At 35.8% G+C, this 24678-nt stretch overlaps 4 protein-coding genes and 1 long non-coding RNA gene across 8 annotated transcripts; 2 read left to right on the top strand and 3 right to left on the bottom strand.

Annotated features, from left to right (window-relative positions):
* Positions 1-857: 857 nt before the first annotated feature.
* On the bottom strand, positions 858-4285 carry LOC147479181 (uncharacterized). Its single transcript, XR_015205183.1, has 5 exons — positions 4149-4285; positions 2740-4063; positions 2417-2569; positions 1148-1205; positions 858-1021 (listed from the first exon to the last, which is right to left on the bottom strand). It is a non-coding gene; the product is annotated as an uncharacterized LOC147479181 (long non-coding RNA).
* Positions 4286-4734: 449 nt separating this feature from the next.
* Positions 4735-8208, top strand: ISPF (isoprenoid F). Its single transcript, XM_086575858.1, has 3 exons — positions 4735-5289; positions 5382-5512; positions 7779-8208. The coding sequence occupies exons 1-3, from the start codon at positions 4944-4946 to the stop codon at positions 8010-8012; spliced, it is 711 nt and encodes a 236-aa protein (XP_086431984.1). The 5' UTR covers positions 4735-4943; the 3' UTR covers positions 8013-8208.
* On the bottom strand, positions 7853-11885 carry LOC147479179 (F-box protein At3g07870-like). 4 transcript variants are annotated; one of them, XM_086575854.1, is made up of 3 exons: positions 11751-11885; positions 10072-11345; positions 7853-9768 (listed from the first exon to the last, which is right to left on the bottom strand). In XM_086575854.1, the coding sequence occupies exons 1-2, from the start codon at positions 11762-11764 to the stop codon at positions 10085-10087; spliced, it is 1275 nt and encodes a 424-aa protein (XP_086431980.1). In that variant the 5' UTR covers positions 11765-11885; the 3' UTR covers positions 7853-9768; positions 10072-10084. The 4 variants fall into 4 exon arrangements, with proteins under 4 accessions (XP_086431980.1, XP_086431981.1, XP_086431982.1 ...); XM_086575855.1 differs by having other exon boundaries at positions 11689-11815; XM_086575856.1 differs by lacking the exon at positions 11751-11885 and adding an exon at positions 11458-11671.
* A 2428-nt stretch (positions 11886-14313) lies between these two features.
* Positions 14314-17520, top strand: LOC147479178 (F-box protein At3g07870-like). Its single transcript, XM_086576393.1, has 2 exons — positions 14314-14516; positions 16425-17520. The coding sequence occupies exons 1-2, from the start codon at positions 14314-14316 to the stop codon at positions 17518-17520; spliced, it is 1299 nt and encodes a 432-aa protein (XP_086432519.1).
* Positions 17521-17848: 328 nt separating this feature from the next.
* LOC147479177 (Tic22-like family protein) lies at positions 17849-22208 on the bottom strand. The gene is made up of 9 exons (XM_086578184.1): positions 21794-22208; positions 21612-21706; positions 21367-21446; positions 21204-21257; positions 21016-21128; positions 20427-20607; positions 20104-20282; positions 18547-18786; positions 17849-18436 (listed from the first exon to the last, which is right to left on the bottom strand). The coding sequence occupies exons 1-9, from the start codon at positions 22117-22119 to the stop codon at positions 18193-18195; spliced, it is 1512 nt and encodes a 503-aa protein (XP_086434310.1). The 5' UTR covers positions 22120-22208; the 3' UTR covers positions 17849-18192.
* Between the last annotated feature and the right edge of the window lie 2470 nt (positions 22209-24678).

Genomic DNA, 24678 nt, shown 5'->3' with positions numbered 1-24678 from the left:
GTATAGCTTTTCTAGAGCCTCCAAGCGAGTGTCTTTGGTTCTTCGATTTTATAAGCTTCTATAGCTGCTGAAATTATTGATGAAAACAATATTAGAAATTTTAAATGCAAGAGTAAACAAATTATCACATTTGTCATTGTTATATATACTGACCGACATCCCAAGCATAGGTAACAAAGTGCAATGAAACCATTTTATGAGACAACTGCTCAAACAGTCAAACTCACAATTAAAACCATTTTATCACATAAAAAAAAATAGCCATTAATATGACTAAAGAATAGGAAAAAAAAAATCAAACTTTTATAGAAAGCAAAAATCTATATTATTAATTATTAGGAGGGACAACCAAAAGCTACCGCAATGACTAAGAGCTCCAGAAAATGCTAAGCATTCAACTGCCCGGGTCAGATAATATAATACTATTTTGATGAGAAATAGAAGTTACATTAACAAATGAAAATATAATTCCATACGCATTCCAGTTTAAGATTTTGAGGTCTAATGTAATTTTATTTAAATAAAAAGTAAAACTAAGATTCTTCCTACCATTCCATAAGTTTATAATGCGTGAGAAACATTCCAAGATACATAACATTTTCATGACAATAACCGACAAAGGTATGGAACTATTTCAAACAATAGCAATTAACATCAACTATGATATGTATAATAGAAAATTCAATTTAATCTTTGGTTTAAATGATTAATGTACAGTCTAAGCTACGAAAATACCCATCAAAGAACCATTTCTACAGTTTTGACATATAGAACCATGGCGGTCTCAAATAGAGTTTCAACAAAGAACACTATCGATATTTAAATCGTGGAAGACATAAATTAGGTAGGCGGGAAGCTTATAATAACTACTTAATTTGTGATTTAAGGAAATAGAATGTACAATGTCAAAATGTGTAAATAAGGTCTCACACTTGCAGACACGTTTCCCTCCCATCCTCGAGCAAAACATGATGGTGTGCAACAGAAAACTGTTGATAAAAATTCGGTAGAAAAACTACACCTGTACTGTAGCCAAGGTTCGCTTCTTATTAGAAAATCAAAATTTCATTTGGAAGAGGTTAAGAAATAAATTTATAAAAATCAGAAAACAACATGATTTAATATTGGATGAAATATTGATAGTTACCTCTCAAGCTGCATGTCATACAATCACTGCTTCCAAACTTTATTTCTTGGATATACCACTATTAACAAAAAAATAAAATAAAAAATCAGAGATGACATAACATACATGAAGCTTGCATAAAATTCCTTTTCCAACTTTTTAAATTTGCTTCCAGAGTTGCATAGTAGCAGCAATTGTATTAGAAGAAGTGAAAAATAATGAATGCAAGATGTTTTATGGCATAGAAATGCCTAGGAGCATGCATAGTCTAAACTGTAATAAAGTGCCCCAAGGCTAAAATTTATTGATCTTAAACAGGTGAACACCAAAAGTTAGAAGAGGTAAGTACATGATAATTAGTGATCCCATATTTTTTAGCCATTTGGTTTTCATGACGCAGGGTATATATATCTCCTTATCTTGCTACCCAATGCTTGCACTATTGCCGCGGAGAAATGATCCAGGGTATCTCAAGGCAGGTGCAAATAAATACCTACAATAAGTCATGCTTATAGCTAATGCTTATTCAGATTAGCTATATCTCTATATAATAGCTAGCCCAATGCTAGATTTTTCACTAATGACAAAATAGTTACTATAGCAACTCCTTTTCTAGACACCTTTACAACAATCTATGGTATGTATCATTGTCTGTTCCGGAAGAGCTTGAGAAGTTAAATCCTAAGAAATTTTGTCATCCACTATGTTGTCTCCTATTCCATCTCTTAATTATAATATTGTTATAAACACATTAATATGCATATATATGTTTAGTACTTTGAGAGCACCATTGCTCGGTAGTATTGCCCACTGAACTTCCACCTCATGTCTTGAATTCCCTCTAGTGTCGCAATTTCTCCATCAAAAAATAAAAATGATAACACATAACAAATGTTTTTAGAAAAAATATATTAGAAACAAAAGGAGAATTTAAACATACTTCATCATCAATTTAAAAAACAATTAAATGACAAAAAAAAAGATCAAGAAGTATGCTCTTTCTAGCCCAAATTCAATACATCTCAATAAGCATTTCTTCAAATAGAAAAAGGACACCAAAACAGAGTCAAGTCATTACCAGAAGCAAAACAAAGAAGAACCTCACAATAACATGCATGTTTTTGAAATAGATACAAAAAATAAATAACTAAAAATCATAAATAACTAACCAAGAGAAGAGAAAAAAAAAAAAATGATAACACAATAATTCAAATAACAAATATTGACCTTGCCTTTTTTCATCACATACTTTAATTCAATTTAGATCTTAAGCCTTTTTTCATCACATACCTTAATTTGATTTAGATTTTGAGCCTTTTTCCTGCGTTTGGTTGTGTATATGGTCCCCAAGACCCCAATAAATAATTCTCGCTGACTGTGTCTTGGGGATGAGATAGTCAGTTATCATTGATCGATGTAAAAAACGTTGCAGGGGCTTGAAGGCTATATTGAAAAGAAACAATAGAGTTAGATGGAACTTTCAACTTTTTGAGAAGAAGAAGTCTGCAATAATAACGATGAAGTTGCTGCTTCGAACAATTCTGATTAAATAAATAACCAATTAAAGCTATAAACAAAAGATATCGATACAAAGGCTGCTTTGAAAAGTGTACTCGCATCCATTGCGTCATATTGTTCTATTTCTTTCATTGAAGCTTGAAGATTGATTGGCTTTGCATTAGACCGGAGCCAATTTTGCATGCATATGAGGGCTTCAACCGTGTTAGGCCGCAAGGAACTGTGAAATGGATCAAGTATACGACCTGTTGTGCTAAAAGCAGACTTTAATGCAACCGAAGTCACTGGGAATGGCGATTACATCCAGCGCCCGAGAGAGAGAGGAATGGATACTCGGTGGCATTATTCTTCCACCAACCCAAGATTTCAAAAGCTTTATGTCCACTTTCTTCTTCAAGAGGATATGTCAAATACTTCTCAACCTCTGACACACTCCCCAACCTTTGTTGCTTCTGGATATACCTTCTCTATTCAGTAGCAAAGTCGTTGACCCTTATCGTCAGAGACAATTTCTTCACTCTCATTCTGTGATGTCATACTTGAGCTATTCCCAGCATATCGTACCACTCATGCAAACGCTGTAATGTAGTCTTCACTTTCCTTACAATCGAATCGATCTTCGAGGCTTCATATAAATCCATCAAACTAAACCTCACATATTCCAACTTGAACCTAGGATCGAGAACAACCGCAACTAACAATAACGGGTTGATCTTATTTTCGAGGCTCCAATGCATGTCAAACTTTTCAACCATCCTCAAACCCATTTCACATAAATGGATTTCCCCAGAGTCGCATAATTGTTTCAAACTACTCCTCACTGTGATAAACTCATGAAACAAAATATCGGAAGTGACATAGTTAGACCCAAATATGTTGTTTGTTGATTCTAAATAATCTTGGAGAAACTGAACAAACATTTTAACTATGTCCCAATCACTCTTTTCCGGAGGGCCACTATAAGACTTTTTGCTTGGATTACTTGTACGTCCCTCATCCTCATCACCGTCCCCGTGATCTATTCTCAGAGAGACGAAATGTAAGTAAACCTTAATTAAGAAAGTTGGGCAATCCAAATTCTCAAAAACAACAACAACAGCGACAACAGCATTATCAATTGTGACGAAATAATAATTATTGAATTATGTATACCTTCCTAGAAGAGCAGCAGATAAAGGTTGGCATGGTCTTAGTCTTGCAAAAATAACTATAACCAGTTAAGCTCACTTGACAAAAAGTAGATAACCAATATTACAACGTATTTAAATTACCTGCTTTCTTTTCAAAAGTCCCCAAGGCCGAAGAGTAACGGCAGGCGCAACACATATAGCACCATACAATCTCTTCTCCTCCGCTTGCTTGCTAGTAATATTGCGTAAAATATCAGTCTCTTAATCTCGCTGAACCCGGCATTCCTCCCTGAAAAAATCAACAAACTCAATTATATTATATGTAGCACAACAACATGGAGATATATATATATATATATAAAATGAGTGCTAACCGGTAATGCAATGAGATCGAAGAGTTGGTCAGAGCAAGTAGAAATGCAGGTGTCAGCTACAATTTGAGCATTCTCGGAGAATGGATATTAATATAGGTAAGATGGTCTTTGATTGATCTGTATTGTAATATATGCATACAGATCAGATATTTCTACCTTTGGTCAGGCCATCACAATTTAAGAACAACAGACACAATCATCATCAATTCAGTGAGGACGAAGAGGGAAGATGTACTTTTGCGTTCATCGTTTTTATTGTGTTTATTGCGTTTATCGTTTTTATTGTGTTTATTTTTTTATTTTAGACACAATTGAAAAATCAATAATTAACTTTTTTGAAAAATTTTTTGACCCATCATTCCGATCGAAAAATCATTTTTGTGATCCAATTAGCATTCTGACACATCATTCATATCGCAAAATCTTTTTTGTAATCCAATTAGCATTCTGCCCCAAAGGGTGTGTAGATGATTTCCCGCACTTCCTTCCTACTGGTCAACAATATATAAAGTCAAAAATCAATATTCAGACTAATCACATCTACCACGCTATAGATTGAGAATCTGTCAAAACTCAAAACCACGTTCAAATATAAAAAATGCCAACGTTCAATTCACTTCTCTATACAAAAGACCAATTCCAAACCATTGATTCAATTACCAATCTCAAATCAACGAACTAAACTCATACTCCACCAATAACACAATACATCGTATTCCACTGGATCAGGAAAAACAACAGAATATATATAACAAGAAACTTCCATTGGAGAAGAAAAGAAGAAGAGTCTCAAAAATGGCCATGGCAGCAATAACAACTATCTTCTCTTCAACTGTTCCCATAAAGTCAACTCCCTCTTCTTCTTCTTCTTCATCTCCTTTTCTTCATTTTTCCAATAACACAAAACTTTCAGTAAAGGGCCAATCTTTTTCTTCAAAAAGAAGTTTAGTTATGGCTTCTGCAAATGCAGCAGCTAGTACTATGGACATTGAAAGAGAGAAAAATGTTAAGAACACACCAAAGATTTTACCTTTTAGAGTTGGTCATGGTTTTGATCTTCATAGACTAGAACTTGGATACCCTTTAATTATTGGTGGTATTGATATTCCATTTGAAAAAGGTTGTGAAGCTCATTCTGATGGTAATAATTCTACTGACCCCAAGTGTGCTCAATTTTGACTGTTTTTTTTTGAAGAATTTGGTGAAAGATATTGATATTGGTGTATGTTGCAGGTGATGTGTTGCTTCATTGTGTTGTGGATGCTATTTTAGGTGCTTTGGGATTACCTGATATTGGTCAGATTTTTCCTGATAATGATCCTAAGTGGAAGGGTTGTCGCTCTTCTGTGTTTGTTCAAGAAGCTGTGAGTTTACTCATTTAACTCTCTTTGTTTATTGTGTTTGTGTTAACTGTTAGGTTGTTGTTCTTTAGTTAAGGTCTATTTTGCAATGTGACATCTTAGTTAATCATAGGTTGCCAACCAAGTACTACATATGGCCATGATTTAATCTGTTATACTATAATGTCGAGTTTTAGAGAATCTGATAATGGGTTTTTTAGATATATATTAGTGTATATTTTATCTCTTTTTCTGCCAATTATACGTTGACATCAGATATATTGCATGATGATATCTGCTACATCAACACTGTAAATTGTTTTTTGGGAGCTCTGATTATGGTTAAGCTGTGAAGTGATGTTAACATAACGAAATATTATATAAGGAACTGCATAATATGTTTGTGTAAACTTTATGATTTTGAATTGAGTTGATAATGATAGGAGAGAGTGAAATTTTATTATAGCTAATCAAGAAGAAAGTTGAGAGAGAAAAGAGGACGGCTTAGTTAGGTTTCAGCCTCCTCACACTTTTTCTTATATAGGAAAATAGTCTGTTTACAATATAGAAAGCCCAAAAAAATCTGGTTCGTGGTCCCCCCTTAATCCCCACGAAAGCCTTCATTGGCTCCGTGTTCCATCTGTCATGGCTTACAAGAACTCTAACATAGAGCAAGGAACCTGGTTCTTTCTCGTAGATCTGTGTTGGGAACTCTAATTATGGAATGGAATTATTGATGGACCATGTTTATGGTCAGGGACGGAGCCAGGAATACGAGCTTGAAGGGGAGGGTGGGTGGTTAAAATATATGAGGGAGCAGTAGTACACTTTCTAAAAAACAAATGAAGGGCCAAAGCCTTTTAGTTTCAGAAAATTGCACAGCTAGTAACATAACATAGTAGCGTTAAATTGTTTGTCTCTTCCCCCAACACACACACCACCACCACCACCCACACACAGCTCCGTCCCTGTTTAAGCTGCGAAGTGATGTCAATGCGAGATGAAGTGTTATATGAGTAACTGCGTAATATGTTTGTGCAAAGTTTATGGTTTTGACTTTTGAATTGAATTAGTAATGATAGGAGAGCAAGGAAGCTGGTTGTTTCTGGCAGATCGGTTGCTGTTTCCAATTGAAGGAACAAGATCTTGTGGGCCGTTTTACTTATACAACTGCTTTTGTTTGCAATTCCCCTAAGTGAGCACTAGAGAGAGACAATATTGAATGGACATAGGAGATAACATGGGCTGGAAATGCATTAAAAGTCTGCAAACTTATTTTCTACTTGTGGTTCCTCTAACATAAGCTGAATGGTTTTATAAGACTGGGGTAGTAAAGACATTTGGAGTTTTCAAGTGAAATGAGCAAGTGTGATAAGAAGTGGGGAAGTGACTCAACTTAACAGGATTCTGGGACGAAGGCTGGAGCCAAACTAACGTTTTCAGAAGAACAACAGCAGGTCTAAGCCACCGCAGGCAACTAGAAGTTAAACGAAGTTTACATAAGTCTATTAGGTAGATATTTGAATTTGATTATGACTATATTTCGGAGTTTTGGGATGTTCTGCTTTGGAGCCTTATAGGTTTTGAGGGTCTAAAACCAAGTATACATCTTATAGGTCATAGAAAAGTTGTGCCAGGAATTCTCTCATATAGTGAATAAGTATATATATATCAATAGTTAGTTTTGAATGTGAGGACATGGTATAGATAGAAAAGGCAAGTTTAACATTCTTTGGAGGACTGACTAGTGGCATGGCCCAAACTCAGAGGAGCTGGCTTTGGTGCTAACCTTTGGAGGATGACACCGTATGCAGTGATTTGGGTCTTGTGGAAATCAAGAAACAATAGTCTTCAGGAACAAGACCACTGCTGCTGAAAGAGCTTGCATGGAAGTCAAGGCTTTCTTATGGTATTGGTCTTCCACGACACTAGAAAGGAGGGATTACAGGTTCAGGGAGTTGCTACTTAACTGGCAGGGGATCATAAATAGTGCAGTGTAATTGGTGGTGCATGGTCCTTTCAGGTTGGAGTATTCCCCTAGGTGTTGTAGTTCTTTGCTTTTGTCTTGTTTATGCTGTTGGTGATCCTCTCTGTCACCACGGCATACCACTACATTGTGTGTTGGTATGCATATGTATGAATGTAACTAATTCCTTTTATCAATAAAATTCAATTATCAAATATAAAAGAAAATAAAGTAAAACATTCTTTACAATGGGTGCTTGTTTATTTTATTCATCCCGGTTCTTGGTACTTAGTCATCCCATTTGCTGTGTTATTTTTTATTCAGGTGAGGCTCATGCATGAAGCGGGTTATGAAATTGGAAACTTGGATGCAACCTTGATCTTACAAAAACCAAAACTGAGCCCACACAAGGAAACTATCAGGGCAAACTTATCTGAGCTTCTTGGAGCAGATCTATCTGTGATAAATCTCAAAGCTAAAACTCATGAGAAGGTAGACAGCCTCGGGGAAAATCGAAGCATTGCAGCTCACACTGTGGTTCTTCTTATGAAAAAGTGAAAGTTGACTTGATCTTTTGGCAAACATGAAACTTGTATCATTGTGTTGTACTCATACCGAGCAAAGAAAAAGAATACTGTTGTAGTCATAGCTCGGAAAGTGATGTTTTCTTCTTCCAGTGACAATTAAGTGTCAAATATTTAATACTGTATTTGGTGAATTTGTTGTATAATATCTGAAGATCAGTATTGTGGTGCGTGAGTTTTTGTAGACATTATCTATTATTAGATGGTCTTGTTGGAACTTGGAAGCGGGCTTTCCCAATCTATGGGCGAGATGGGAACAGAGAAGTGAAAAACGCACGTTGCTAGCATGAGAGGTGTGGGGCTCCCACAACTAGGTACTTCGGGTTTGCAGACAACAACTAGAATAAACTTTTGTGCACAGTGCTCTGTATATTATGCACCATGTCCAGCGTTCGGTACATGGCTTCCGGGTTTGTGTAAGCCAAGAGCCACTCTGTCAGGAGCTTACGAAGGAGATAATGCTGCATTACGAACCTTGGAGGCTGCTTGGCAAAGATCATTGGATGATCAAATTGTACCTGCTTGACAGCTTTACTAAGATTTCTACTCTTCAACATGCATATAGAATTTGCCATGGTAGCAAGATCAACAATTAGGATTTCTTATCAGGACTTGGGTAAGATCAACAATTAGGATTTCTTGTCAGCGCCATTAGAATCTTCTGACAGCCAGTCAAGAACTTGTACTGAGAATACTTGACAAACATTGCAGGAGATAGGGATGGGGGAGATTTAGGCCTTCTAAGAAATAGAAATGTTAATAGCATAATCAGACGAATTAAAGTTTCTTGAGGTTTGAGAACAAGGCACAAGAAAGTTCCAATTAAGATATGGCATCATATGCTAAAATGATCAACTGCCTTCACGTAACCATACGGAAAAAGAAAAAAGAAAAATCAAGTTTCACATATGCCGAATCCTTCTCCATCCTTTGGTTCGTGGTCTATATAGTGGTCTATATAGAACGACTCTACAATGCCTTCTCCCAGCTAAAAGAGGTCATAGATTTGATTCCTTTATAATTGTAGTAGTCACATTGTAACAAACCTGTCTTACTCACTAAAAATATATACGACTTTCAAGTCTTGGTCCCCTTCATGGAACGTTCTTGAAAGATATATTAAACTTCCTCATCCAAGTTGTTGATGGAGCATCCATCTCCAAATTGCCGTGGTGGCTGGGAACTCAAATCTACTACAGATATAATAGTCATAGGAGATATGGACCACTACATCTGACTCAACTCTGAAAGAGTTTATCTAGAAGCATTGGAGTCTTGGTCTTGGAGAAGATTCATTTGAGACAAATATTCTCAGTGGATAAGATATTTCGGGAAGAAAATTCTTTGTTTCTTATATAAATAAATTCTTCGTTCTTGTTTTAAGACAACACATTCCTTCATCCCAAACAGAAACTAGGCTTAGATGTCAAAGTTTTCCATTGTTGCATTCCAAGCCGCAGAAACAGCACCACCTCGTGTGATATCCATTGAAAGAAGAACTAGCTATATAAACAGGTTGGAGACCATTCACGAAGAAGGTGACGTTCCTAATCACAATGGAAAACCTCCTTGCCTTGAAGCTGCAACATCTGATTTTGCCAAGAGACGCCCTTCTGTACTTGCTGGGTGAAAGCGAACAAGAGACGTCTTGTTTTTCATTTCGGCAGCTCATGTCGATCATATAGGTTTGCTGTGTCCATATCTGCTCAGTGCCGCTCTGTATCCATAGCCTGCTAAACCAAGCAATTATAAACACTGGTAGCAAATTGTTTTTTCGGATATGCAATTAAACAAATTGATTCCAGTTGCAGATCCAAGTGGGCGCCAGGGGGAGGTTGAACGGTAGCTAGACTACTGTTATCCACGTAACACATGGAATTTGTATGCTAATTAAAATGATCAGTTGCATTCAACTCATCAAACCTAAGAAATAAATAAAAGTAGAGAACTGCAGATATCATTGTTCATAACAAAACGTGAAAACGTAAGTATGTAACCCCTCACACACTATCAACAAGTAAAAGAGTACGTACCATCATGTTGCAATTACTCGTTTTCCACTCCCACTTCTGTGTTGCCTTCTTCCTTTGTCTCTTCATAAGTATGTGTGCCATCGGAAAAGGAGGCAATTGAAACAAGGCTTTCCACATATGTAGAAACATTAATCCAATTAACAACACCACCAACACGATATTCATTAACACTGCAAGTGATCGGGTCATATGCATACAAATATCTCTTTTTATCTCCATATCGTATTTTAGGTTCTAGTAAAATTCCGCCCTGTTGTCGAACAACTAATGGTTTAATCTTACAACCAACCTCCACTGGAAATGCAATAGAGAGTAATTTTGTCCAGGAGTCTTTCACACCATAATCTTTCATCAACCAAATATCAGTATTAGTGAAACCTTTATCAGAATAAAGAGTAATTTTGGAAAGACATCCTTGTAGTACCGCCAAATGATGAGTACGGTCTGTCGTCTTAGTCTTAGAAGCATGATAACGATGCACGTTTGGTACTTCATAGAGCTCTTCTCTCCCAATATTAAAGGCCATGATGCATTTGTAAAAGTAGTGCTTGTCATCCCATCTACAATAATCAGCCATCGTAAACCAGTGAAGAGCTCCATTCACATACACTCTGCCACCACTAGTACTGAAACGACAAGTTGTTTCAATCCTTCTCCACTCTTTGGTGCCTAGTGTATACACAAGGATTTTACAATCATTTACATCAATACTAACATCAGTACGTTTGCTATAAGTGATATCGACTCTCACAACTTTGTATGTATTGGTAAGAGGATCATGACCAAATCCCAAATCAAATATACGATAACATCGTCCAGGAACTTGTTCAACTAAACCGAATGAAACTTCAACGTATTCTGTAGTAGATGGATTGCATATAGCCATAAATGTTTTGTAGTCGGATAAACAAACCAACCCATTGCATGATCCAACCATTATGAGTTTAGGCAGAAAAGAAATTTCATAAGTTGTCGCGACACTGCATGCAACATCATATTCTAATGAACTTAGTCTTGTACGTGCATTTATTCTATTGGAAGTAGTTGTGAAAATGATTCTTGAGTTGTGCATTTTTGCACGTTCAAAATGCAACTTAACAAAATGAGGACTAGCAATGAGTCTATTCCAATATTTGGAAACAAACTTACATTGCAACAATGACTTAACTGGTAACCGTGAGAGGATTTCAATCACAATCTCTTCTGGAAATGAGTATATCTTTTTCGGTAGTAATCTTAGGCTTCTTCTCATTCTTGGATTTTTTTGTAAATGCCTGCCAAAAAAAAATTATAAAAATTAGATAGGAAAATACTAAGAGAAATTATCAATCAAATTAAACCATATGATTAAAAAACTAGCAACTTAATCAAGTGAGCGGAGCGAACGTTTTTAGGAGGAGTGGAGTACATGGGACAAAAATAATTTGGTAGGTTTCTGTCTGTCCTCACCTATTCCTCTCTCTCCTCTCAACCAAACCCTAATTCTCTCTCTTTTCCCACCCACAAACTTATCTCTCTCTTTCTCTTCTCCACCTTCAGATACGCCTCCACTACCTTCACAGTTAATCCAGTTATCTAGTAATACGAGAATGGTAAAGAAATAATAGTAAAACTTACTTGAGGCCGAACATGTGAGGCTAGTAATACGAGAATGATAAAGAAGTAATAGTAAAACTTACTTGAGGCCGAACATGTGAGGCCATGATGAGACTATTTATTTCCTTGTCAGTTCACACGTCCAAGGAATTTCAGTCTCAGGGTTTTGCCATTCGGGCCTACTTATGATTTGGCCCGCCAAGGTATCCAATTTTTTGGTTTATCATATATTCATATGCACGGACTTAGGCTGAGTCAGATGACTCCCTATCCTTTTAAAAGTAGAGCTAAAGTCAACAGATTTTACTCTCTATCATTAATTTCCTCTTTATATATATAAATGATTCTACTCTCTATCTCTATTTTTTTTCTATATATTTATCTTTATATATAGAAGTAAAATGAAAGAAAAAAAAATTCAGATATATATATAGAAAAATAATAATAGAGAGTAAAATATGTTGACTTTAGTTTTATTTTGTTGACTTTAGCTCTACTTTATTGACTTTAACACTACTTTTAAAGGGATAAGGAGCCATTGGACAATCACAATAGCACAAATTAGTATGCTTGCAACCAGAGACGGACTTAGGAGTTTCGTTGAGGGTATTCAAGCTAAGTCGGAAATTCAATAACGATTTTTTTTTTAGTGTTATGTAAAATAAATAAATAAATAAAAATTAACGAGTATAAACATATGATTTCAAAAAGCAAAATGATACCCGCGAGAAATTGAATTGAGAATTCGAGATGGTTTGATAAATGAATCGGAGAAAATGTCCAAATAATAGAGAAAGTGATTGAGAAATCGAGAATATTTGAAAAGTTTACTAGAAAAAAAAACGAAATGAATTACTCATTGGAGTAAAAGTAAAAGTGTGGACTTGGCCTACATTACAGTCTTACAAAGTCTTTAATCCAAAATGTTAAAAATTATTAACTAATGAGCCAATTTTTTTTTTTTGGCTAAATACTAATAGATTAAGTTAAATATTAAACATTTAAACCTATTATTTATTTATTTATTTTTGGGTGAAACTTGAGAGTATTCACTTGAATACCCTGCCTATACTCTGAGTCCGTTCATGCTTGCAACCAGTGAATTAGTGATATCTGCTCTTACAATTTTGTATCTATTGATTAGGGATCAAGACCAGAGCCCAAAACAAAGAGTACAACCAGCAGGTAGTCAGCCAGTCAGGTACTTGGTAAACTAGAGTACTATACTGAATGTAACTTAGATGATGTGCCAGGCTTATATGTTGCCTGTACGTTAGCCATAAAATGTTCAGTAGTCCGATAAAGAAAACAGTAGCCGACTAATAGGCCTTGACCTGTCGCGTGCTAGCTAACATGGTGGAAGGACCGATCCTTAAAAAGGAAAAAAAATTTAACTTAAAAGTAGTCTACCAAAAAGGATGAATTATAAGCATTGAAAACAAGATACTAATTGATTGATAGAGAATTCTTTGAACTAATCAACAAAATTCTCAGCAGCAGGATATTAGCCCTCGAACGCTATCATGTTCTTAACTATTCAATATTGAAGGATATTCTATTTCCTGCATTTCCTTTTTGAGGATTTCTATAAAGTAGTCTACACGGACCTACTATTGCGACCCACTAGTTGGATAACATTGGTTTGCATTGCAATACACATATATAAATCAATGATTAAGACTTTTGATACATCAATAGGTCAAATAAGTGAGTCGGTCTAGCATTACTGATCGAAAAGTAGCTTACTAGGTTGTAGGTTTTATACAATTCGATTCCATCTAACTTAAAGCCATAAAGTATGGCAACATTCTAGACTTTCAGAGATGCCTCATGCATGCACATACAACTCCATTAGAAGATTCTCACATGAGTGATGAGTATAGCTAACATCTATATTTAGGCAATATGAATGATAACCGTGGATAGCTTGTTGGAAAAAAGAAAACTATATATATAGATTACAATGAACATGACAGGAACTTTATCAGTACCATTTTGTTTTCAACTATTCACATGAAATTAAACTCTGATCCAATTGGTGCAAATTCTCCTAGTCAAAGTTATTTACACGAGGGGAGTTCCTTAAACTTTAATCATCTACAGCGGACAGCAGTGAATTTAACCAACTTGTTATTCAGAAAGATATTTCAGGATGACGGTAGTCTCTGCTAGGAGAGGAGAATCTAAATCCTTTATTCCTTTAGTGATTGTAACCAACCGGCCTGCTTTACTCGCTAAAGCCATATGCCTTTCAACTCTTGGTGTTCTTTAGAAAAAGTTCCTGAAAGATATACTCAAACATCACCATGAAGCTCAAATGCATTGTAAAGTAGTCATTGGAGATATGTACGTATGGACCATATCGCACTCAACATGGAGTTGAAGATGCTCCTCTGTATTATGATCTATATATATATATATATATCAGCAGATAAAGCATTGGAGAACATTCTGTGACGACAAATATTCTCAGTGGATAAGATTCTTGAGGAAGGGATTCATGCCTATCAATTTCGGGAATAAAAATACAGCAGAAAAGGAGTTTTCTTGCTTATATAAATAAATTCTTCTTTCATTGTTTTCATAGTACACAACACATTCCTTCATCATCACACAGAAAGGAGCCTTATAGTTACCAGGTGATACATGTCCAAGTATTCAAATGCTGCATTCCAAGCTACGGAAACAGTTCCACAGCGGGTTATATCAATTGAAAGAAGGCCTAGCTCTGTAAAGAGATTGGAGACCATTCAAGAAGAAGGGGATGTACGTAACCGCAATGGAAAAGCTCCTTGCCTTGAAACCACAACTTCTGATTTTGCAAAGAGACGCCCTTCTGTACTAGCTGGGTGAGAGCAGAATCCTGTTTGTCGCACTTGGTGGACCATTATATGTTTTCATAGATGTAACAAGTGTTCGTGAATGTTAACATATATTTGAGTCCCTTCAATGATCACTGGTTTTCATGTGGTAGCTAATGAGTTTATGTAGTGCCTCACACCTTTTATTTTGAAGAAACTAGCTAGCTAAATATTCTGTCAATGACGAAATAACTAGTACACAATTACATTGTACAAAAGGTATTGAAACCTAGAACTATATATCATGCTAGACCCTGTATCTTTTCTAGCAAAACAGATTGTAGTCTAGGCGGTGTGCGCGTTTTTTGTTTTTGTTTTTGAATCCTTGGTGTAATGTTTGGAGGTTCAGCGAACTCCAGTTGTTTTTTACTCCATCGCACGTCCTTGACCAAGCAATCTAATGAGGAGTAATGTGTTTTTCAAGATGCAAACTAAAGACGAGTAACATTTGCAGTATTACACAAGCACTTACAACCCAGAAACGAATATGACCATCTACAATAGAGATCGATAAAGTTCAAAACAATAAAATAATTAAGTAAAATAACAAAAATAAGTTACAAAGTAACAGGGGAGATTACTTGAGGGATGATAAATTTTGCAGGGTGGATGATGATGAGCTTAAAATGTTTACTACGGTTGAAATGTAGTTTCACTTGTTTAAAGGTAATTTTTTTAGTTATATAAATTGTTTTTTAATGAATCAATTTGATATATGTCCTCAAATCGTGACTTACGTCCAAATATCAATACATGAACCAAATCTTTGTTGCTCTATAAGAAAGGCCTTCAAAGCCATCATTCAGCATATACAATCCTTCCTATGTCATGCACGTTCTTCCCCTTTTGGCTGCTCCTTCCGGCCAGTAATGATTCCAGCGTAGCTTCTCATGGCATATCCAATGTATATGCCTTCGGTGACTCGACTATTGACCCTGGTAAACTAAATTCCCACCGTCTTGAGAAGTAACCTTCCATATATATGGTCTCGACTTGATTACCTCTCCATGCAGCTTCTGGTCGGTTTTCTAATAGAGAACTCGTGATGGATTTCGTGGTATCGTCTCAGCCGTTTCTGGGTCACAAAAATATGTAGCCACCTTCCATATCGTTGGTATTTTATTATTATTATTTTTTATTAGACTTAATTAAGAGCATCTTTAGGAGAGATATTTTTCTAGCATCAAATTTCCAACAATTTGGTGTTTTTTCATCTTCAGGAGAGTCATATATTGATGAAAGCACCAAAAAAACACCAAACCAAACACCAAATCGACCAAAATTTGGTTCCAGATGTTGTATCAAATCTCTCACGCAAACACACGGTTTTTCTAACACCGCATGAGTTTGGGCTTATAAGTGGGCTTCTATGGGGCGGTTTTCCCAAAACTCCGTGAGAGATTTGGAAAGAAAATAAATAAGAAAGTTAATGTGCGACACATCTCCCGGTTTTCCCAAAACCGTTTGTGCTTGGGCCTGTCAGATGAGTTTCAGTGGCGCGGTTTTTATATGGCGCGGTTTATCTAAAACCGTATCATTTGATATCGAAAATTTGATGTTTTTCCCAAAGATTGTTGGTGTTTTTAGGTTTGGTTAAAAAATTTGGTGTTTTTTTTGTTTCTCTCCTAAATATGCTCTAAGAGTCTTTAATTAATCAAAGGAGTCTTTTGGACGAATGTGGGTGGCCGGGTCCTAATAGAATTCGGTTCCTAACTCCTATTTATATATTAGGCAGGAAAGAATTAGAACCACTGACTTACCATCTCAATCTAAGATATCAGACTCAGCTGAATAATCAGTAACACTGTGTACAATGTCTCACATTCATCACCTTCCTGAAGAAATCATGCATGATATATTGTCCAGATTACCAGTTCAATCCCTCTCTCAATGCAGGTTCGTTTCTAAGGATTGGTATAATTTTGTTATGAATCCTACTTTAGTTAATTTGCACCATTCTCGAATAAACAAACGCGATTTAGGAAATAGTTTCCTTGTACTTTGCCAATCTGATCGTCACGGACATAGAAGCAAGCTTTACTTGCTAGACAATGGAAACTATAATACCAGTAATAACGTTCGTACCTCATTGAACCCCCTCAAAATCAAATTCGATAGGGTGACACTCATAATAGAATTAGTGGGTTCGTCTAATGGTTTCATCTGTCTGAATACATGTCCCTACGATGGTGAATTCTATATCTGTAATCCTATTACCAGAGACAAATTGATGCTCCCCAGAGCACCTAGTTTATATAAAGAGGGAGGAATTTGGTTTCCTAGTTCATATGGATTTGCTTTTGATGCAACAACTAACACACACAAGGTCGTTTCTGCTTGGTACTTCGCTGACAAGGACAATATTTCGAGAATTCAAACTGTAATTACGATATACAATCTTGCCTCTGGGACATGGAAATTGATAGAAGAAGATATTCCTTGTGAGATTGTACCCACGTACACATTGTTGCCAACATGCCAAGTGTTTGTAAATGGATCTTTACACTGGGAAATAAGTTTGAAAAACTCAGTATGGGAGGAAGATCGTTGTATTGGAGCTATAAATATAGCAGATGAAAAATTCAGATCATTCAGAAAGCCTCCTATGGACTTGGACAATAGAGTACTCAAATTGAGAACTTTGAGTTCCCTGCGTGAACATCTTTGTGTGATCGATGAATTTAATGATTGCATGGTCATATGGATTATGAAATGTTATGGGGTGGAAGAGTCATGGACTAGAGAACTCAATATTAGGAAAGAAATGATTGGGTCTTTACAGACAGTTTCTTTTCAAACTTTAAGAACAATGAAGAACGGGAGTATCTTGATTCCAGGTTATGAGTGTCAAGGTTACTATGATATAGAAAAAAAAGAGTTTAAACACATTCTGATCAATAAACTCCAGTCACGTCCGAATGGACTTCAGCCGGTTGTTCATGTTGGCAGCCTCATTTCTGTTAGAGAACATCAATATCCCATACGAAAATAGCCGCAGCCACCAGTTCGATTCAGCTTGAAGGTGTTGAAACCATCAAGAGAGTAATATTTTGTGAATATGTTATGATTCATCAATTGTAGCAAAATTCCAGTTTTTTAAGTTGTTAATTAGGAGTTTGATTTGATTCAGTTATCATTGTAGTCTATATAACAATTAGTCATAATGCAGGATTTAATTATACCATTTCATTGGGTATTCACTGTGGAGCGAACCGTTCCCATTTAATAACAACGAAAACGTTCACTCTGAACTCTGAAGTCTGAACTGCCTGAACATTATGTCATTTCACTGGTAAATAGGAATAGGGCAAAATAATAAATGAACTTAGAAAGGTACATTCTTGATTGGTATTTTCGCGAAATGTTTTCTGTACAAGCAACAATTGACCGCCCATTGGTACTGTAACCCTTTATAGACCCTCTCGTATCACACTAGATGGACATTTATACACCTAGTGAGCTATCCACGACAAATGCCCTTTCTCCCAATCAATCCATGCATACAATCAGCTAGACATCTTGCTAAAGACGTGCTTGCTTGCGTCAATTCCGTGATTGAGAATCTTTCAACCTCTTGAAAAGAGTCATGTGGAATAGGGGGGGCAATGTTTAGTGGTTACCTCCTCAAGGTAGAAGGTAGAACCAGTCTACCAATCATGAAGTACTAAATGCCTACATTCGCTACAAAGAGAGGATCCCTATTGCTGTTTCTAGGTCCACCGCTACTACTCCTACCATTCTCACTAGGCTGCTCCAGTTCCTTCGTCAGATCCTCCATGGTCTTCTTTAAGTTGGCCTTGCTCATCTGTCCTGCTTCCCCAGTTGAGATTCCAACCATCGTAATCTTTGGAAGAAGAGGACTCAATGGCAACTGTTGGTTGATGTAATCATCCCTTGCGTCTGTCAGACTGAAAATAACAACAATAACCAAATTCAAGAAATGAAAACAACATACACTTGAACATATATTAATGTACATAAAAGATTCATACACAATATGTCAATGAATCAGTGCCACCTTGTATCTGCTTCAATTTGCGTGTCTGATTTTTGCTGAAAAGACTGCAAATTAGCCAACCAGTCCCCAAATGGAAGTCGAAAATCATCATTCTGAATTTGCTGCTTTTGACCACCTTGGGTACTGCCCTGTAGTCTACGTTCCGCAGAGTCATTCACATACTCGTCTTTATCATAGCCCACTTCTTTGCAGCCAGCAGTGTTGGTCAATTCAGCAGCCTTCATAAAAGAGGCTGCACTCCTGCAACCAGGCAACATATATCACCGAGGAAAAACAATCCACATAAAAGCTACATAAATAGTCAAGCAAACAGGTAAAATTAAACCTAGTACGAGGGAAAAGGCAGTTAGCATTTCCCATGTTTTTTGTGTGTGTTCAGTTCAACAAACGCCCAGCCCACCATCACATAGATAAGGCACTAGAAGTCAACTTATTGAAGAATGTGTTAGACTTCATTCTTGGGTCATTGAGGTATTAAGTTTTCTCTTTTGGTGCTTTGTCTACAAGTTCTTTTTTGTTGTAAACCGCAGCTAAATGTAACCACATAAATCATGTCCCAAGAATTAATCATATTGAAAATTTTAATTAGCAAATCATCTGTCTTTTATTTTTATGTTCATTCTGGAACTGGTTCTCGGGAACACTCTTGAGAAGTAGAACTCTCGCGTTAAAAAACCCTAAGAAATCTACTCAACACTCTGTGTCGTTTCCCATTTTTTGTTTGGTTGTCCCGAGAATCCTCACTTGATCCAACTTGTAGAGGATCCTAAGCTAATCATTCTACTGCAAAGCATCAAACAAAGCAAATGAGATTTCCCTTCAAAGCAACAACTGGAAATACTTGTTCCCTTGCAAACTACCCAAAATCGACTTTATAACGGAACAGAAACATAAAGATTTCTACCCTCATTTGTCTAAAATAGTAAAATCAGGATTACTAATTATATTAAATATCATTTTACTAGAAACAGTAAATAGCTAATTTAGTCATTTATTATAGCAATTTTTACACCAAAAATGGTGTTTCATATTATCCTACACCAAAGGACCATTCTTCTTGTCAACATACATCCATTATATCCCATTATTCAATCAAGATTCACTATGGAGGTTGCCAGGTAGATGATATGGTAAAGTCATTCACTTGTTTCTTCCTAGACAGTGATCTAAGCTACTGTCAGGAACAGAAATATATATATATTTATAAAAGTCACTCTAGGCATGAACGCATTAATGGGAACACAAGGTCAGGTAATTTCACTAGCTAATGATTTGTTCAACTGAACTTATCATTATCAACTTAACACGACTAACCAATTAGAGGATAATCACATACACCAAGTTAGTAAATGAAATGATTATGCCCACAATATTGAAGGTGGACAATAATGGTTCTATACTTGATTTCTCATCGTACATATGCATGCTGGACCCCAAATAAAAATTGCTTGCTAATTGGGATAGGACCCACTATTCACTGGAATTTTGGTTGATTGGTCATCCTAAATATTGCAAAAGGCGAGAAAAAAACGAAAAACGAAAATATAAGGTGTATACCTTTTCTCAAATGAATCAACCATATAAGGAAATTTTGGTTGAATACCAGTGGCCTTTCTTAACCATCTGTTCCCTAGAAGTACTTTGTCAACGGCATAAAGGAGTTGCACTTCAGCAGCCTTGGATATGACGCTTAATGGAACTCCAGGATATCCCATCTCATCAAGAACTTCTTGAACCTGTCAGAACAAAGGACACTCAAATAAAAAACGGAGCTCCAACCGCCCATGGTAAGATTGGTAATGTGATTAAATTAATTGTAAATATATGAACGCTTTAACGCTTTTTGAACAAGGATTGTTAGTTGTAAAAGTTGTTGGTACCTCTGGAGGTTCAAACAGGCTGTCCCCATTATCTTCAACCACTTCTGAGGTTAAGTTGTCATCAACCACATCCCTTCGCCGTTGCATGTGACGAGTCTGAATTAACGAATTGAAATGCTGATCAACAGATTCTTCAAGGATGTTGTCTAGCATGTTTTTGTCAAAAAAGTATGGCGTGTACCTAAGGGAGATAAGCACCACAAGATAAGATCAAATATGCAACAGATAAGAATAAACAAAGTATTTCAGAAGTTATATGTGAGTACTACACAAGGTGAGAACAAGATATGGGAAGACATCTAACAATTGAAAAACTTAATAAAAATTTCATAACAACAATAAATGTAGACGTGGACCATGGATGCACATAAAATCGCAAAGGTATAGGAGTAAGTATCGAAGGGGACAAGCATATTTGACTAATATCATCGAACCTAAGCCTTTAAGGTGATTTCTTAAAAACACTTAGAGATTTCTAGATTTCATGACAAATATAGTATGAGCACTATGGTCAATACAACAAGTAAGCAACTTCAGAATCTTACAGACATTCTTTAAAATGATAAAATGTACGGTAAAAATAGCGTACCACTTTATTCCGTCAGTCGTAGCTATTGCAATATCTAAGTTTTGAGCAGTAAAAACAGGAACACCATCGACTCTTCTCTTTCCACTATGTGGGATTTTTTTAAGGATTTTTTGCTGCCTTTACCTGCATAGTAACAAGCTAATTGCTAAGTATTTCCATAGAAATGAGAAACAACACAAGAGGCAGGCACTGTGTGCTACCTGTTTTTCATTTGGAACAAACTTGAACATATGGGGTTTCTCCTGCATAGACAAAAAAACACACCAAGAAGTTCAGTAAAATCAATCTTCAAGTAAACGTAGGAACGTATGATCTCACTAAAATAGAAAATTAGATCAAGACGAGTCATACCTTGAAATGCTCATATGCTAGGTCAAGGCGACAAGCACCGACCACGCCAGTTGGAATGTTCAGACGTTTGACATATGATACTACCCGTACCAAAATAATATAACATGTTAGAATGCCAAGTGTTCCTAGTAACGTATAGTACAATTACACAGTTCACTAAAACCTTTAACTTCCCCAATGAAACTTATTCATTACCAATCAAACTTTCTGGACTAGTATATACAGAATAGACAATGAGCTAATACCTGCATCACCAAGATCCATAAAAAAGCGAAACACGGGACCGTTACTAGCACTCTTGGTGAATACTGAAAACATGTTTTTCATCCACTCAGGTGTTCTACACACAAAAGAAAACAATTGACTAGTTTATGCATTTCGATTGTATAAACATAATAATAATAATAATAATAATAATAATAATTACCTCTTGGAAAGGAATGGGATATCGAAATGGGAAGAAACAGACATAAGACCAGTACCAGAAATATCACACATACTAAAAACTTGCCCAACAAATGCAGGGCCACCATTAGCATTAGAATGAAGGCCGGCAATCTTCATAGAAGAAGGGAACGCAGCTGATCTAGTAGACATACCTTTTAATTCGGGATTAATAGATAATGAATTTGATGACGTGGCATCGGAAAAAAGTAGAGGTTTACAAATAGTTGTTGTGGATAGACAAAAGGGAGGGAAGAAATTGGCCGAAGCTATTTTTATTAGAGGAGAATCGGTTGATGAGAGGGACATGCTTTTTTTTCTTGCTGGGAATTTTAGCTAAAACAACATCTAGTTTTTTTGGTCTTGTTTCACTGTATTTAAAAAATTAAAATATCGTCTATTTTTTATTTTTTTTTCAATCAATGAAAAATGGGCCTTCTAAATCTACACAACAGTAAACATTATTACACATACTTATAGTCTAATAAGGGGTGACAAAGTTACATATAAGTAGTTTGATAAGTGACTAGGATTCTATCCCATAGAGATTACATGAAGATAGGAAGTAAGATCCATATCAAATGGAATAGGCCTGCTCTAAACTTTTTATGTTTTGTTTCTTAAGGCAGACTACAACTCATGTTCAGGCCATCTCCAATGGGGGGTGTAAACCTTATAGAGTGGAAATTTTCATTCCAAATATGTAAAAAAATGATCTATCGTGGGGTTCTATATGTTATTTTGATAATAGTAAGTATTATATATCTAATAGAGACTTGTATCTAAAATATATTAGTTAATAAAAAACTTATGCACAAAACAAATCAAATCAATGAAATAATTTTTTGGACGTTCACTTGGATGCGTCCTTTCTAATTCTAAAGTAATTTTTTTAACTTCGGACGTCCTTTCGGTTTAAATTAAAAGGGATGTCACTTGGAGTGACGTCGAATTTAAAATCTATTTTTTTTACCCGAGACAAAGTATATATAGTGTGGATATTTATAAGCTATACAATACTATATATAAAGTTTAGAGGTGTAAAATCCTAATAGCATTACATGAAGATAGGAAGTAAGATCCATATCAAATGGAAGGTGTAATTTTATGTTCCCCATTGGAGACAACCCTAAAGAAAGATGACATAGTGTGGTAATTATGATGCGGCAGACCATCTTTCAAAACAATGCAAGTCACAAATATGTCATTTCCAAGCAATGTGACAACCATCTCTGACCAACTGTTTTAGTAGGCAAAATATTTATAAGATCTCCGGGTATATACCCTCAGGTTCAAAATCTAGTGGTACTCTAGAATAGGTCTTAGTATAATCATATACATTTGGGTTAATGTCCGTCTGTTTTCAAGTTCATTCGTTTCAGGCATGAACTTCTGGATTCCTTATTACTTCTACATCAAGTGGCCGGGATTGAGAATTTGATTTTGCCGAGTAAGTGTTTTGACTTTTAATTTTTACCCATATGTATGTCTTCTATGTCTTCGTGGAGTACTATCCTTTCTATATAGCTAATTCATTATATGCAAGATTTGAATGTAATTCACATTCCAAGTAGTCTTAGGATAATAATAATATGTAAGTAAGTGGATACAGAAACAAACAGATTGGCATAATCTAAAAATATTATATTATCTGCTAATTGAGTATGACATAGTTCCATTTGGTAATTTGGTAGACTAAATTTAAATTGAAAAGAATAGTTTCAATAGTGAGTAATTTTCATAAATAGTAAGTTTTTAACCTTATAATGAATCATCATGCTTTTCTTCTTTTGATTCTCAAATTCTTTTTCTCAACTTTATTGGTTATCTCATTGTATGCCATTCTCTCCGTTTCCTACACTACTATCACTAAAAGTATGGCTGCAGAGACTCCTTTTAAATGCCGTCAATTCCTGCAAAATATTGTTATTATATTATAAAACTCGACTTCAGTAAAAGATAATGGCAGTGGCAAAGCATGAATTGATAACGAACACACTTACAGTGTGATTTGGAAGGAGAAGCAACTTGGTTGTAGCTAATATATCCGCCATAACCTGGAGTGAGCTGAGCCACTGAATAATGAAAGACGATTTTGTTTTAACAACCGACTTTCTTTCTAGTTTATACCTTTCGGTACTTTGATAATAGCCTTGTATGTGTCTAAAACTTTCACTACTCTTTCCTGTCATTTTTTTTTTTACCTCTTCAAGAATTCAGCCAAGTTCATAAATAGCATTTTGTGTTACTTATTAAGCAGTCATTTGGTCTACCCTAAAAAACTCTCGTGGCTTGCTTCCAAATTCAGCACAAATATCCATATGTCCGGGAAGGTTGAGATCATTAGAAAGCGATGTTAGAAGAATGAGGGATTCACATCTGATCTTATAAAAACGGTCTAAACTATGGCACTTCACTGTTTCATTCCCAGATAGACCCCTGGAGGAAAGTGATGCATTCTTATTTAGAACTTCTTCTGCAAAGAGTTCCTTTAGTTCTTCCTCAACCACGTCATCTCGAGATAACACACATTCAAAAGAATCAAGCAAACCGAGAAGAATGCTCATGTTTTTGTAATTATACTGTAATAAGAAATCTGCAGTCAGACAGGTGCCTAAAGTAGTGATACACCGTACCTTTTCAGTGGTAATGCGCGCAGCATCAGTGTAGCGTTCTCTTATGAACTTGAGAAATGAATGACCTGAACACCTTCCACTTCCACTTTCTTTCACGGCTTCACTTTCTCTTTTTGACGCATTCTATATAAAAATATCATACTGTGAAACACAATTTTCAAGAACATCTATCAAATTCATGAAGTAATACTTCCAACTATTTCTATCAAGAAACTCAAGTTTATCCACACGA

Source organism: Coptis chinensis, chromosome 8, assembly GCF_015680905.1.
Source record: "Coptis chinensis isolate HL-2020 chromosome 8, ASM1568090v1, whole genome shotgun sequence".
Taxonomy (NCBI): domain Eukaryota; kingdom Viridiplantae; phylum Streptophyta; class Magnoliopsida; order Ranunculales; family Ranunculaceae; genus Coptis; species Coptis chinensis.
Note: the sequence above shows the minus strand (reverse complement) of the source record. Positions and strands in the feature narration are given on the sequence as shown.